This window comes from Parathielavia appendiculata, assembly GCF_033297405.1.
Source record: "Parathielavia appendiculata strain CBS 731.68 unplaced genomic scaffold N657scaffold_18, whole genome shotgun sequence".
In the NCBI taxonomy this organism is placed as follows: Eukaryota; Fungi; Ascomycota; class Sordariomycetes; order Sordariales; family Chaetomiaceae; genus Parathielavia; species Parathielavia appendiculata.
In genome coordinates, this window is record NW_026944237.1 from 182,601 (window position 1) to 196,608 (window position 14,008).

Consider the following 14,008-nt stretch of genomic DNA (forward strand, 5'->3'; position numbering starts at 1 on the left):
AGGAGGCTGGAGCTGGAGCTCGCAGTCTGATACCCTTTCCTTCGAAGGACAAGAGGCCTTCCCACTTTGTATTTGCAGGATCGCACACTGATCGTTTCCTTGATTGTCGATATGGGTTTTTCACCCGGCCCACGAGGGCGCGGTTTTCCTGTATAGTAAGTTGTTGAAGGTCCGGCACGCCCTAGGGCACAGCGGTGTAGGAATAATAATAATAATATACATATGGCTACCTGGACTGCCCGCAAATGTATCAACCTCTATGTGTTTACCTGTAGCCACCATGGGCGTGCCTGCAACCGTCTAAGCCGACCTCCAACTCCCGATCCACGTCAAGCAATACTACAAACGAACCCAAGCCCTCCAGTCTATCTAATAAGTGATAACCGCCGCCTTCCCAATCCACCTCCCACCCCCCTGAATAACATTCTCAAACACCCACTTCCCCACATCCTCCCTGCTGATGGTATACCCAACCGGAATCCCCTCCTCCACCACCCCGCTAACAGGATCCTCCATCCCCTCCCTCACTAACCCCTCCGTCGCCGGCCCGCTTGTGTACAAGCTGCCCCTCACAATCGTCCACTCGACCCCCTCCTCAGCACCGCTCCCCATCACAAGCCTCTCCATAGCCACCTTGTCCTTGTGCGGCGTGTGCAACAAGATCTTGTACAGCGGCAGAAACAGCAGTGGGACATCGCGCACGTGCTGGCTGATGCCCGTCGTGCTGACGGCTACCAGGCGCAGTTTCTTTCCCCTCCATTCGTTGTTCTTGTCTTCCTCCCGCACGCGACGGACAGCCTCCAACAGAGCCGTCATGCCCTTCTCGCAGACATGCGGGTCTGTCATGCCCGTGAGGGTGGGGAGGGCGCCGATGGAGAAGACGACCGTGTCGACCACATGTACTGGCGAGGACCGGTCATCGGACGATGATGGATCGCGCAGGCAGCGGGCGAGGGTGTCGGCGTCGTGGGCATTGCCCTCGACGAGGTGCAGGTTGGGCGGGGGGTTGGAGGAGGGGAAGGCCGAGGCGAGTTTGCTAGGGTTGCGGCAGAGTGCGATGCACGTGTGGTCTGCGGCGAGAGAGCGGCGGAGGGCGGAGAGGCCGACGCCGCCTGTGGCGCCGAGGAAGAGGATTGTTCTTTTGGGAATGGACATGATTGCTTGTGGTGTGTGTTGAGAGATGATTGGGTTGTTCGATTCGTCAAGTATCGGGTGTCTATCGGACGGTTATGGTGTGGTGTGTCAGGATGGGACTGAGAAAGAGTTGGCGTCCCTGAGGAGGGGGACTTGGGTCCTTTTATCATCCATTTTGAAGGATTGGTCTTGTCATCGTTGGCGTCGCTGGTGACGTGTATCGGAGGAACATTGAAGAGGCACCGTGGCTATGATCAAGCCACAATATCGGGGCCCGTCCTCGAAACGGCCAGTTCCTGTCGACTCGGCCCCGGATCAGGCCGGTTCTGGGCCGGCGCTTGGCCAAGGGTTCATCCGGCTCTCCACCTTTGTCTCCGCTGTGGCTTTCGCTAAGGGACGCCATTGGACGCGAAGGATGTTGTTTTCAAGCCGACTTGGCAGACGCCAAATCGATCTCGCATGGACAATCGATCCGTGGGACCCTTGCTGGGTTCACCTTTCGCCAGACACCCCACCCATGACCACCGACCCTTCTGAGCCAAAGTAAAGTCGCCATGGGCTCACCGGTTGCATGGAGAGGGAGAAGAGGGAGGCCCCTCCATACTTTCCGGGCTCCTCCTTCGCAGCCCTTCAAGGCCGTGTTCCATTCTTACCTACCGTCATTCTTGGAAACCCGACACACGCGCTCTCTAGCCTTAAGCAGCATGGCGAGCTGCCCGTTTCGCTCGCCTGCAGGGTAAGCTGCGCAATACAACGTGGCTATAGCCCAAAAGAGCGAGGTGGGCGTGCGCCATGACACCTCCAACATGCGAGCTCCCACCCCCAAAGTCCCCATCTGGATGCTGGAAGCGACACCTCCTGCGCGGCAGCAGTCCATGTTTTCTTACCTACCTACGAAGACCGACCCATGGCACCATCCTCGGTCCCGACAGCCTGGAAGCGTGGAAACCTGTGATACCCAGCGACAGCGTGCATTCAGCGTATGGTATGAACCATATTATGAACATGCGCGAGTCCAGTCGGCCAATGAAGCTATCTCGCCACCAAGCTCACACTCGGCCATGAGGCCACGCCCAGAATGCTGTGATAGCTGAGATTGCCGCAGGTACCTGGTAAGCATTCACACAGCCGGCAACTCAGATAGCCCTTATTTAACAGGTAGAATTGTGAGCACTGCAGGCAAGGAAGGTAATAGGCCCTTCAGTTTCTACGTTTTCAGGTCGCCCGGACCCCGGCCACCCTCCTGCCTTACGGCGTCGCACAAATCATGAATCAGCTTTCCTGCATAAACCAGGTCAGGCGCTAGGTCACGGGTCGTTGGTTCCAAATTCCCACGACATCACGCCATGGTGGGCGAGGCTGGATACATGTATTCCAGCTGCCAACAGGCCCAACCGCACATTGGACTCCAACATTAATCACCCGCCAACCACGAGCCGGGCCCTTTCAATCCGGCGCGACAAAATACAGCGTCGAACCTCGTGAGTGTACCGCAACCACGGCTCCGGCTACTGCTACGTGGGGGACGACTGCATCTACCACATATTCCTCTCGTTGGGGGCACGCTTTCGTTGTACGACTTCGCCTTCGAAAAACTCCCGTGCCAAGGTCCGCTTTGGAGCGGCCCCCTTCTTATTGTGCCGCAGGCATGCAGGCGACAGCCGTGACTTTTCCAGGTCCTCTTCTTCTGGACAACCAAAACTCACGCCACCCCGAGCATGGCGATGTCTTTGGCACTTTCCAACTTTCTTTCATCTCCCGTGTCCATAATATCCGAGAGCCAAATGTCAGCAACCGTCCTCAGCTCGCACTCGCGAGTGAGTTACCACTCTTTCGTGCCATGGGCCGAGAAATCCAGCCTGCATATCGCCAGCCTCGCGACCACTCCCTTTTCAATTTCCAACCTTCTTGAAGAAACCCAGCCAAAGAATACCGCTCCAAGCTATGGCAGCATGCGCCTGACGAGCCCGGCAACGATGCGCCGGTATGGCCAGCTCCACGTCGCCGAAGAAGTCCAAATATTAGACCTAGACGTCCAAACCCGCTGTGGCCACCGGGGGAATTCAAGTACCTATGTGGCGAAAGGAGATGTCTGCTTTTCTCGGAGCTCCCTCGACGACATCTTGTCCGCCATGGTCATCGTCGTGCCCTGCAAGGATGAGGAGCTCCATGTCATCTGGGGCGTCATCGCAGCCATACCTGCGCCCTGTGTCGTCCTTTTAGTCTCCAACTGCCGACGAGCCACCACCAGGGACAACAAGGAAGGAAAGGAAGGGGAGGAGGAGGATCAGTATACACAACTGGTGGAAATGTCCCGGACGTTTGGCGCATTCGGGAGGCAAGTCCTGACCATCCACCAAAAGGATCCCGCAGCGGCCGCGGCCCTGCGAGAGTCGGGTATGTCGCAGCTGCTCGACTCCGCGGACAAGCGAGTGACACGCAACGGCAAGGGGGAGGGGATGGTGCTCGGTATTGCCTTGGCCGAAGCCTTTTACCCGCAGAAGCGTTATATCGGGTTCGTCGACGCCGACAACTTCAACCCCTGCTCCGTCGGAGAATACTGCCAAGCCTTTGCGGCGGGCTTTGCCATGTCCCGGAGACCGGAGTACGAAGACACCATTGTCCGGCTCAAGTGGTCCTCCAAGCCCAAGGTCCGCACCGGCGGGACGATCGAGTTCGTCCCCGAAGGCCGATGCTCGCGCATCGTCAACGCGTGGCTCAACCGTTTGTTTGTTCCTTCATTAGGAGGAGCTCAGCCGCGGGAAACAGCGAGACCATTCATCACCACGGGCAACGCGGGCGAGCACGCCATGACTATGGCTCTGGCCAGGAAGCTACGGCTGGCGGCCGGCTATGCCATTGAGCCGTTTCACTTTGTCGATCTGCTGGTGCGAGGATGCCTGGACGGTGGGATCTCCATGCAGCGCCTCGACAAGCCTGTCGTGGTGCGTCAGGTCCGAACCCTCAGCCCGCATTACCACCGCGAGTCTGACGACGAGCACATACGCAAGATGTGGGCGGCAGGGCTTGGGTCCATCTACCACGGGCTTTCCCCTTATTGCGCCGAGGGCGGGCCCATTCTAAAACTGTGCGAGGACATGCGTGCCTATGCTGTTAACCACAATGGCATTGACAAGGCCACGGGAGAGCTTCCGTGTCCGAGGATCTATCCACCGGTGCAAACCATGAATATTAGGAGGTTTCGAGACGTGCTTGAATCAAGCATAGGGAAGGGGTCATTCCACGCATTTGGGCTTAGCGACGACGTGGAGGACTAGCCCTGCTCTGGGAAGCGTGGTGTCTTGGGTTCACATCTAGGCAATCTGGCATCTACACACGCATCTAAGGCTATTAGGGCCTTAGACTTACCTTCATTACTCTCAGTTCACCCGTTTTCCTGTAGAGTGAGAAGCGGCGTCGCAAGACGTTCCTCAGATTCATGTCCTTCTCGCTGTCTTTATCTGTACTGTAATGTAGACGTTTGGAAGCTGAGAATGACAAGGCCGTTGTATTTACTACCTTGGATCCTCCCACATCTCTGTTCACTGTCTCATGTTCTAATAAGTCCGAAAACGATGGTATTAACGGATGGAGAGGTAGCTCTGCGCACATAGTTACGGGTATAGAACCGGTCCCTTGGTGTCACGATGCTGAGCACATGTGCCTGCTTTGACTGCTATACTGGACATGCAATTGCCTGTTGCAAACGGCGGTTCTTAGCTGTTTGATCTGGCTTCGTTTTCCCTCTCGATGTCGAGCCAATCGTATGATGCACATCCCTCTTTGTGAAGCCGTGATATAGAGATATTGAAATATTGTTGCACTAGGTAATCATGCTTTGCCTCGACACAAGCTGAGCGTCAGATTCCGGCTTCATTTTCTGATGGCGCAGTGCGCGCATCCGAAAAGCGACAGCTGCACCTCCAGCTGATGCCAAGCCGTGACGATCGTGGAATTTGATCATCGTCGCCAGGCATATGTTTCAAGCCGCTCAGGCGACAGCGTGCCTTGGACGCTCTTACATGTTGCACCTTGCCCGGTCCAGTATGTAACCGAGACCACGGTCACATCAAAAGTCTGGTCCTCCACAGTTTCCCGGATGAGGAAAAAAACCTTTTTACTAACCTGATTCAACCCAGGATGCCCTGCCTGAAGTCTTTCTCGTACGTCGCCCAACGCTTCGGAGGCATCTATCTCAAAACAAACACTGAGTACCCGGTAAGGTCGTCAAACGGTCGCTTCGGCAATGCCCTTCCACTTGCCCTCGCCGAATCTTTGCCCAAAGCTCAAGGCACTCCACGTCAGTTTTGACGAATACATGGGAGTGAGAATCAGTACCCTACGACCATCCCGGTACTGAAACAATGGAGCATCTAAGTCCGCAGGGAGTGCTGAACCCCAGCCCTCACCATGCTCTCAGGCCTCGAGGAGTTGACGCTCAACAACCTCTACGAAAAGCTGCCGTTGTGGAGATCACAAGACTCCCAGGTACTCCAAAAGTCCCCAGGACTCTGCAAGCTCGAGCTGTCGCTCTCCGAAGACACACTTTTCCGCGTCAGGCTCGGGCGAGAGGGCTACATCAACTCTTCAATCGGCTATGCCACAAGTACCTCAAGAAGCAGAAAATCGAAATTGCCAGTCTCCTCCGGCCGAGCATTAGTCATCCTTCCTTGTCGATGCACTTCCGCATGGTCTTTTATCGAGCTTGACCGCAGCTTGCTGACGTTAACAGACGACGAGGGTGCCCATGTGCAAGTCCCATTTGCCAAAGACGCACCGGAACATCTTGTCGCCGGTGACGAAGGAACACCGGAAGGCCTTGTCGTTCACCTCCCGGAGAACCGGGACGGAGATGGTTTCGAGCTTGAAGAACTTATTGCGCAAACACTTCGGCGACCCCGACTTGCCAAGCTAACGCAGCTTGCTGTCGTGCCAGGCAAAACGGAGACATGGATGAACGCGGGTCAACCGGGTTGGAACGCGGGAGGTACGGGCCAAAATCGCCACGCTGCTCGCCATGAGCGCCCCTCGTTCTCGCTACATCAATGTCTACTGGTCGTTTTGACAGGTGTATCGGAAGCTTGATGGCGTGGGAAGACTGGCAGAGCTGCAACTTGAAGAATTGTACGAGGAGATTGCCGACGTTGAGCTCTTCGACTGATGGGACGGAATCCTTCCCTCGACTGTGACATCCGATCTGTCGATGACTCCTGGCGCGACTTGGACGTGCTCGACCAGGCCGCTCGCGGCCTGGTCGCCCTCTATAACTTGGACTCAAGCCACTCGGATTACTCAGACGTCTCGGACGACTCGGACTAGATGATTGACCTTCAGGATTACTTGGTCGAGCCAGCCAGAAGTCCCCATGTACAACATGACCATACATTTATGCGACACACTGGATATCTCAAAAGGTCCTCCATTAACTTCCTCAAGCAAAAATGCCACTCATTATCAAGTAACGGGACCAACTCGGCCAAAACGATTATGCCTTTCCCTGGACATTGCCCCGACCATACGACTTTTGACAATGACAGTGCCGCAATTCTTGATTAGCATAGCGACTGGTGTCATATTGTATTCTGGGTGAGCTGGCATCTTTGACATGCTTGATCTGACAGCACTGGGGCCGCCGAAGCACCCAATTTGAGTCGGATGAAGTGGGCGATCAGGCTTGACGGGGGATATGATGTTCAATTTTATCAAATTCTCCTGGACCATGATGGAATGCCCAGGTGTGGACTTCGTTGAATGGTGAGATGGGGGAACGTCATCGGGGTTTGATGGGGATGATGGGTGGTTGAATTATGGATTTTTGTTAGCAAAGGTGAAAAAACAGGCGAAGTAGTCCTGGTGACGAAGAATCCGGATTCGGACCTAATACGGAAGTGCAAGGTGACCCAATGCGCAGCTGGTTCGTCTTGGCCCTGGGCCTGGTGATGCGAGGTGATGAGTTGGAGGTAGGCAGCCAGGTTCGCCGCCGGGATTCGTGAGGAGATCGTGTGGCGAGTCGGTTGAGGCTGCTGGAATGGGCTTTTCCTTGTTTGGCAGTAATTGCCGCCAATGTCAAAAAGATTCAAGACGCTGATGCCTGGCACTGGGTTTGGCACTCAGGCTGTCACTGCAATCAGACTAGTGTGGAATGTCTCGGACTGGACCAACACCCGCAGGAGTGTTGTTCACGCATGATTCAGCTACTAAGTACATACCTCCTCATGCGAGGATAGGTATGCTTCTTAAAAAGGTTTCTAGCGTCCACACCTGCCGTTGGGCAGCACATATGACCCAAACGGGACCCCCGCCGACGCCTTCAGTTGCCAGAGGTCTCACCCGGGTTCCTGATTTCGTCCATGATAGCAGCGATCAGCAGCAGGCGCATAACATGGGATGCAATCATGGACGGTGTGGCCGTGATTGGACTCGCAGACGCATCAGAAACGCCGCGACGGCGGGAGAAGGTTGTTGGTGAGCTTCTGGAGATTGCCAAACAGAGACAGCCACAGATCTAGTCGACATTTGCGGGGAAGGATGAAAGACGAGGTTGGAGTCTCCTGAGCTGTCCTTGACTCGTCATAACTCAGCTGCAGTACAGACAACCTGGATGTTGGCAACTGTCCCTGTCACCTCTTGTCTGGGCGGGATGGGCTGCAGTTGATCACAAGCCACCGGCAGTTGCATGGTGCATCGGCATGCCCCGGTGGTGTTGGGGGCTGGCGGCTAACCGGCCAATCCTGAGTTGGCCGAAGCTGTCCACAGAAAAGGCGGCCGCAACACCACACGCCTTAGTCATTTTGCAGGCTCATCTGCGCTCAAGATGGGCAGTTCGATGGGCTTTCTAGTACTTATCGTAAAGGAGATATCTTAAAAGTCAGCCGATGCCGTTGATGGCCCAGTTGCTGTTGACTTGCAGAGTTCCAAGGACACAGCCACACCGTTGATTGGAAAATAGGGACTTGCGGCCCACGCGGCCGCAAATGAGGCCCTGGCTTAGAGGAGCTGGTGCCAACGCTGAGAGAACTGGAGAATGACCAGACTTGGGCGGCAGTCCAGCCATGATCTGGGGTGGCACCTTGGTGGCCTCGAAGACGGAGGCACAGCCTTGGGACAAGCGATCTCAGGATGCAAGAGGGAAAGCCAACAATATCCATCGTGCTACGGTAAGAACTGGGAAGGCTGCTGTAATCCTGGACCAAAGTTGCGTGTTTGACTGGACTCAGGCTGAATCCGATGGTGAGCCTGCTGCAACTTGAGCTTGATAGGAGACCTCGACAAGTTGCTGATTCGCTAGCACATGCATTGTTAAAGTCGGAACAAAGATCGAGGGAGCTTTGAGTCAAAAATGGACGCTTCAACCGGTCTAACTCCAGTCACCCGGCTGGAATGCTGCGGTTCCTGCATGGGTGCGTTCTTCATTTGAGGTGTACATGCGGCATGTGCATGCAGGTTGGACCAAGGTAAGACAGAATGTGGCGTTTCTCGTCAATGCCCGATCATCTCAGAGGACCTCCGGACAAGTCGATTCTCGGTTGTTTGATTGTTGATTGTGTCCTGGGCAACCTTGGCCTCGGTTTACTGACTCAAGATATACAGGACCCACAGCATAACAGTGGCATATGAGAAAGGTGCATAATTCTGGATGCCATGACCATAGTTCTCGTTCTTGCAAATCAGTATGTGACCATCCTGAAGCCTTAGGTCAACCATCACCACCTGCCCCAAAGGGTTGCCCCCCCTGGCAGGTTGGCAGAGAGTCATCGGTGAAAGGCAAGGGCGACCTGCAACTCGAGATCACAAGGAAAGGGGAAGTTGTTAACCGAGAATGCCTATCACTAAAAGGGGAAGTTGTTAACTGAGAATGCCTATCACTAATGAAATCTGTTTGTGTTATACTGTTGTGTGTGTGATGCCAGTCCCTTGGTACAGCGCAGCAAGTGAGGAACAGGAACTGAGCTAGTCAGGGACAGCCAGACAGCCCAAAAGGGGACCCGGCGCTTAGGGATTAGACGCACCGCGTCTGTTCGCGAGTGCGCCTACATAACTCTTGGCCGACCAATGGGGCCGTGGCACAGTCGATCGAGCTCCCGGCCCACTGGGCAGGCCTTCCACCGCCTCTTGGTAGTGTGTGTAGATAGCATGTGAGTCGTGAGACACTCTAAGCATCTTGCTCTTTAGCTCCAACGGCGCACTGCCCCCTTCTTGCGGCACGGCAGGAGAAGGGATCCTTGCCTCCGGGGGGACGACAGCCCCTTGCTCAAATTCGCAGGCTTGAACATTTGGGACGACGTCAGTGAAGATGGCTGCAGTAGCTCACCATCCTTTCTCTGCCCTGCTGTTAGCCCCAAGGCTGCTCATGGCCCGGTACTGTATCTCAGCGGGTTCTCATCGGTCAAGTGCGCTGTCGCGTGTAATGGGAAGACCTGGAGAGCTGGCCATGCACGGCTTGGGCAAGGGAGTCACCTACCTGGTTACTGTCGGCCTCTCATCCCTCGGTGTCATGACCAGTGGTCATGTCTCTGTCCTCGCCGCCCGCTTAGGCACTCTCCTGGCTCAGGGGTGCTCTTCTTCTGCTCAAAACGCATCTATAAAGGGGACTCAATTCTCGACACTGCACCCTCCCTCCACCTAACACAGGACATCAAGACAGCCGCTTCCAAGGCTACCTGGCTATAACCAACGTAGCGCTTACCTCCCGTTTCAACATCATCATCAGCTGCGAATTGCTGCGACTCCCAGTCAGCTTGTGCTTACGGTCGTCACTCCGTCCGAATCCCTCCTCCAGCCCTTTCTCGTCGTCAAAACAGCTCGACTTCTTTTCACCCAACATGTGCAGCTGGGAGAAAGTCACATACGAGGTATGCGGGCACTTCACTATAAGGAAAATGAAGTACTCGTGCAAAATCTACACCCGCCACGTTTACGGCAACTGCACGTACGACTCCAGAAGGCACCAAGTGTACGACATCTTCAGCCCGGGTACCTGCAGCCCCGAGTGTTTCTACAACTACATCAACTACGATCAATAGCCAACGCCTCTCCTACCCGACGACGGTCAGCAATGGGCTCGGCTCCAGCGACAATGGTTGCAATCTTCTCGGTCATCACATTCATTGTACGATACAACAATAGTGCGCAAGTTGGGTTTGTTTCATTGAGGGGTGGGAATTCTATGTCACTCGTTTTGCTATTTTCATGGGTGGTTTATGGGCACTTTTTTTCAACAACAACGGCTGGATGCACAACCACTACGACGTTCTTCATTCTCTTGTAGATATATTGATTTGACTTCATCTCACTCAGCGGCCAATGCATTTACAGAAATCACTCGATGTTGTAAACTTGTAATTCTTTCCTCCATCCACATCATCATGACGGCCAATATTGCAAACTCCAGCCATCTGTTTCAACCGCCTCTCCAGCCACTGCACCTCTGACCAACAGGTGCGAACTGGCGAGAGCGAGTCCGATCGATTGATGTCCCCGAACAGCTCCATGCATCCTTCCCGTGCCAGCTCGTCCGAAATGGGTGATACAACTCAGCCCCATGTCTGAGAATCCTCCCGTCGGCCTCGCCGCTCATCGAGCTGCATGTTTGCATCGAACAGGACCAACAAGGTTGTGTGCGGATCTCATCCGGCGGCCCCACCCGGAGCAAGTGGGCCCCCGATTCCCAGGCTCTTCACATTCGGCGTTTCTCATTGTGGGTAAAATAGCCGCGACGGTTACAAGTGTGATTATATCCTGATTCCTGCCATAGCGTTCCGCCGCGTCGGCGCTAGAGCGAGCTTCGTAGGACCGCATATAGCGTAGTCACTTTCCGTACGGACAAGTTAGGGCCCTTTTTCAGAGCAATAAGCGCAAGGATTACACGGCTCTCGTTGGCGCTGGTTTCATTTTGTATTAACGTTACAGAATAAAATCCGCGGTGAAGTTGGAAGGTATCAAAGGAAGAAAAGCTGCCTACTTATTACAGTAGCCTACTTTGGTATATAGGTAACTTATATTAGCGTACTTTTTGCAAATTTTAATTACTTTACATAAGACAATTCAATAATCATAGCCCAAGCTAGTTGTGTCGGAAAGCGCATTCTGGACTCATGCTCTCTTCGGTGGGTAATCAGTGGGTGGCTTATACGCCCACTTATCTTTCTCGCGTCGTAGACGTGTATCCTGTATCCTCTCCCTCTTCCTTTTCTTAGCTTTCGATTAGTAGAATTGAGTCGGCATTTGCAGTGCCCAGTGCCTCGCCTTGATGCTACTTGTCTCTTACAATCGAAAGCTCACCCCCGAGGGCCTAGGAAGGCTTCAACAATATCACCCCGAAGACTGAACCGATCTGGCTTGTAACGGTCCCAGGAGTATATTGCAACTAGCTGGTAACAACTCTACGAGTTTGTATCGAATGGAGAGAGAAGAAGAAAAAGAGTGAAACACTATGCAAGATACCTGCCGTCTTATCCTCCACATCCTTGGCCTGTGCGCCGATATCGAACAAGATAGAAGTCCACCGAATCTCGAGTCTTGGCCGAGAGTTTGCCGAGGCCTTGACGGGCCAAGCCCGTTACATGGCTGTAGTATGCGCCCATCAAGAGGGCGAGCCTGGCTGCGTGACGCGTCGGTAAAAGATTGAAGATATGGCTGCTTTACGCGCCTGAAGACCGAACCGAATTTGCTGGCTGCTCTAAGCGCCGCTTGACTTGAACTGACTAAGGCTACGCTATATGCCCCCGAGAAAGAACTGATCTAGCTGCGTTACGCGCTGATTAGAGAGCCCGATCCAGCTGCATTGCGCGCCAATCAACCGAACGAATCCGATCTTGCTGGCTGCATGGTACGCTGCTCGAACCGACTGACAGCTTGGCTGTATTGTACACCAGCGATAACCTGAAGAACCGAAGAAACGGCTGGCCGCTCTAAGAGCCGCATGACTTAGGACTGATCCGGCTACGTTATGCGCCGATCACGAAACTGAACTAACTGTCTAGCTGCGAGTCGCGCTAGTAATAAATCGACAAATCTGAACCGAACCGACCAAATGAACGGAACTAAAGTAGCTGCTATAAGCGCCTGAAGACTCGACGAACCGACTATACTATGTACTACCGAACGAACGGAGATACGATGGTCTCCAAAATCTCAGCGTGTATGCCACTACGGTTAACGCTACCTTAGAAAATGCAGTCACTCTTCAAGTTGCAGGTTGTTGCGCAGCTTGGCGAACTTGGATTATGGTTCTCCTGGTATTCTTTCCTCGGCTTTGCATTGCCCGGGTCGCTTACCCCACCACCCGAAGAGGGCAACCGTGAACGACTTAAAACAGTCGAGGTCTGCGATAAGGTCTACGGTCACCGTAACGTGTCATATTTGCTTACACCAAATGGGTTGGCGGTCATTGATGGCGACGTCATCTACGGCACCGAGCAGGAACTATTGGCCAAGCAACCCAAGAACGGCAGTTCTCAATGCGCCCTAGACCCGCGAACCTTCTCTGTCCGCCAGGACAGCGCGTGGCCTGGCCGTATCATCCGCTACAAGCTTGAGCACGCCTCTACCGAATAAAACTGCTCGGCCGAGATTGACGAGGTAATATGGCGTTGGACACGTTCCCGTACCGGAGCTTCGTATCTGACCTTCACCCGGCTGGCGAACGACAGAGCAAGCGTCCCGGGAGTCCTCACAATCCGAAGCAGGGATTGCTTGCCCTGCGCTGCATATGTGGGCTATTCGCCTGCGTCGGGCATGGACTTGTGGCTGTCCCCAAGTTGCAATGGAACGGTTTCTGGCCACCACTGTGGTGTTCGCGAGATAATGCACGAGATTGGACATGTCCTGGGACTCCATCACGAGCATCAGCGACCCGATCGCGATTCCTTCGTCGACTTCTTCCCGGAAAACGTCGACCCCCAGTGTCCGGCGGGCACCACCTTGCCCGCGGCGCACAACGTGCGCATCCACGTCCGGCATACCGGCTGGCTGCTGCTTGGCCGTCCGGCACTTTACGCCGTCCCTGTGGACTACTTCTCTTGACTGGTCGGGCTCATACGACGTTGGCTCCCTCATGCACTATCCCGCCGCCGCGGTTGCGCGCAGCGGCACGCAGATCTCCGGGCCAAGACTGGCAGACCATCCGTGCTCACCACTCTTCCTGACTATCCGTCCTTTGGGGACTTGCTCCGGACCTGCAAACTCTATGGCGTTGGCCCACGGCACCAGCACTGTCGCTCTCTTGGATGCCCGGCCAGCTGTCTCGAAATTCAGCCGTGTTTCAGCCCTCGATGCTCGGATCCTGACCCTCGTGTCCCGATCAGGTTGGTGGTGAAGCGCGGGAAGAATGTCATTGTGGATAATTGAAGCACAGCATTGTGGTGTTTGGGCTGGTCGTCAGCTCATGTGATACATCTTGACTTCCAAGTTTCCCAAGCCAACCCCCGATGCTGTCCGCCAGAGGCGTACGAATACAACCGCGAATGCCGCGCCCGGAGGCATGTTTGCGCTGAGGCTGATTGTGACTTCCTCATCGGATTAACCATGGTGCTCTTGCCGGACAGACACCAGGGAAGCCGCACTGTTTGTCTTCTTGTGGAAATAAGGTACGGTCTTTGCCAGACGGAAGTTCAAAGAAGTTTGGAACTCGTGGAGCAACTTCTGAACAATTCGGTGCCTAGGGGAACGTATTGGATGAACGGATGGTTCATGCACATGTTCCGTGCAAGGGAGGGTGGGAACAGCAAGTACCGCAGCGGGGTTTTGAAGGGGGTGAGAACGCTATTTTACAGCGCTATGATAGCTTGAAAAGTTTTGACAGCGCTGGCAACTAGCATTCCCAGTTCAACTAGCATTCCCAGTTCAACTAGCATTCCCAGTTCAACTAGCATTC

At 54.4% G+C, this 14,008-nt stretch overlaps 5 protein-coding genes across 5 annotated transcripts; 4 read left to right on the plus strand and 1 right to left on the minus strand.

The window, feature by feature from the left end:
* Window positions 1–369: 369 nt before the first annotated feature.
* Window positions 370–1,155, minus strand: N657DRAFT_658579 (NAD(P)-binding protein; the record flags this gene model as incomplete). The annotated part of the gene is made up of 1 exon (XM_062794909.1): window positions 370–1,155. One exon carries the CDS (start codon window positions 1,153–1,155, stop codon window positions 370–372), a length of 786 nt encoding a protein of 261 aa, XP_062644014.1.
* Window positions 1,156–3,086: 1,931 nt separating this feature from the next.
* N657DRAFT_580138 (glycosyltransferase family 55 protein) lies at window positions 3,087–4,412 on the plus strand (the record flags this gene model as incomplete). Its single annotated transcript, XM_062789439.1, has 1 exon — window positions 3,087–4,412. One exon carries the CDS (start codon window positions 3,087–3,089, stop codon window positions 4,410–4,412), a length of 1,326 nt encoding a protein of 441 aa, XP_062644015.1.
* Window positions 4,413–5,544: 1,132 nt separating this feature from the next.
* Window positions 5,545–6,453, plus strand: N657DRAFT_636706 (uncharacterized protein; the record flags this gene model as incomplete). The annotated part of the gene is made up of 3 exons (XM_062791452.1): window positions 5,545–5,740; window positions 5,867–6,121; window positions 6,284–6,453. The coding sequence occupies 3 exons, from the start codon at window positions 5,545–5,547 to the stop codon at window positions 6,451–6,453; spliced, it is 621 nt and encodes a 206-aa protein (XP_062644016.1).
* Window positions 6,454–9,279: 2,826 nt separating this feature from the next.
* On the plus strand, window positions 9,280–9,874 carry N657DRAFT_164199 (uncharacterized protein). The gene has a single exon (XM_062786043.1). It carries the CDS (start codon window positions 9,428–9,430, stop codon window positions 9,758–9,760), a length of 333 nt encoding a protein of 110 aa, XP_062644017.1. The 5' UTR covers window positions 9,280–9,427; the 3' UTR covers window positions 9,761–9,874.
* A 2,432-nt stretch (window positions 9,875–12,306) lies between these two features.
* Window positions 12,307–12,690, plus strand: N657DRAFT_636707 (uncharacterized protein; the record flags this gene model as incomplete). Its single annotated transcript, XM_062791453.1, has 1 exon — window positions 12,307–12,690. One exon carries the CDS (start codon window positions 12,307–12,309, stop codon window positions 12,688–12,690), a length of 384 nt encoding a protein of 127 aa, XP_062644018.1.
* Window positions 12,691–14,008: the final 1,318 nt, after the last annotated feature.

Excerpts from the sequence above, each read along its gene's own strand:
- N657DRAFT_164199 (XM_062786043.1), top strand. The coding sequence starts at position 9,428 with ATGGCTGCAGTAGCTCACCATCCTTTCTCTGCCCTGCTGTTAGCCCCA.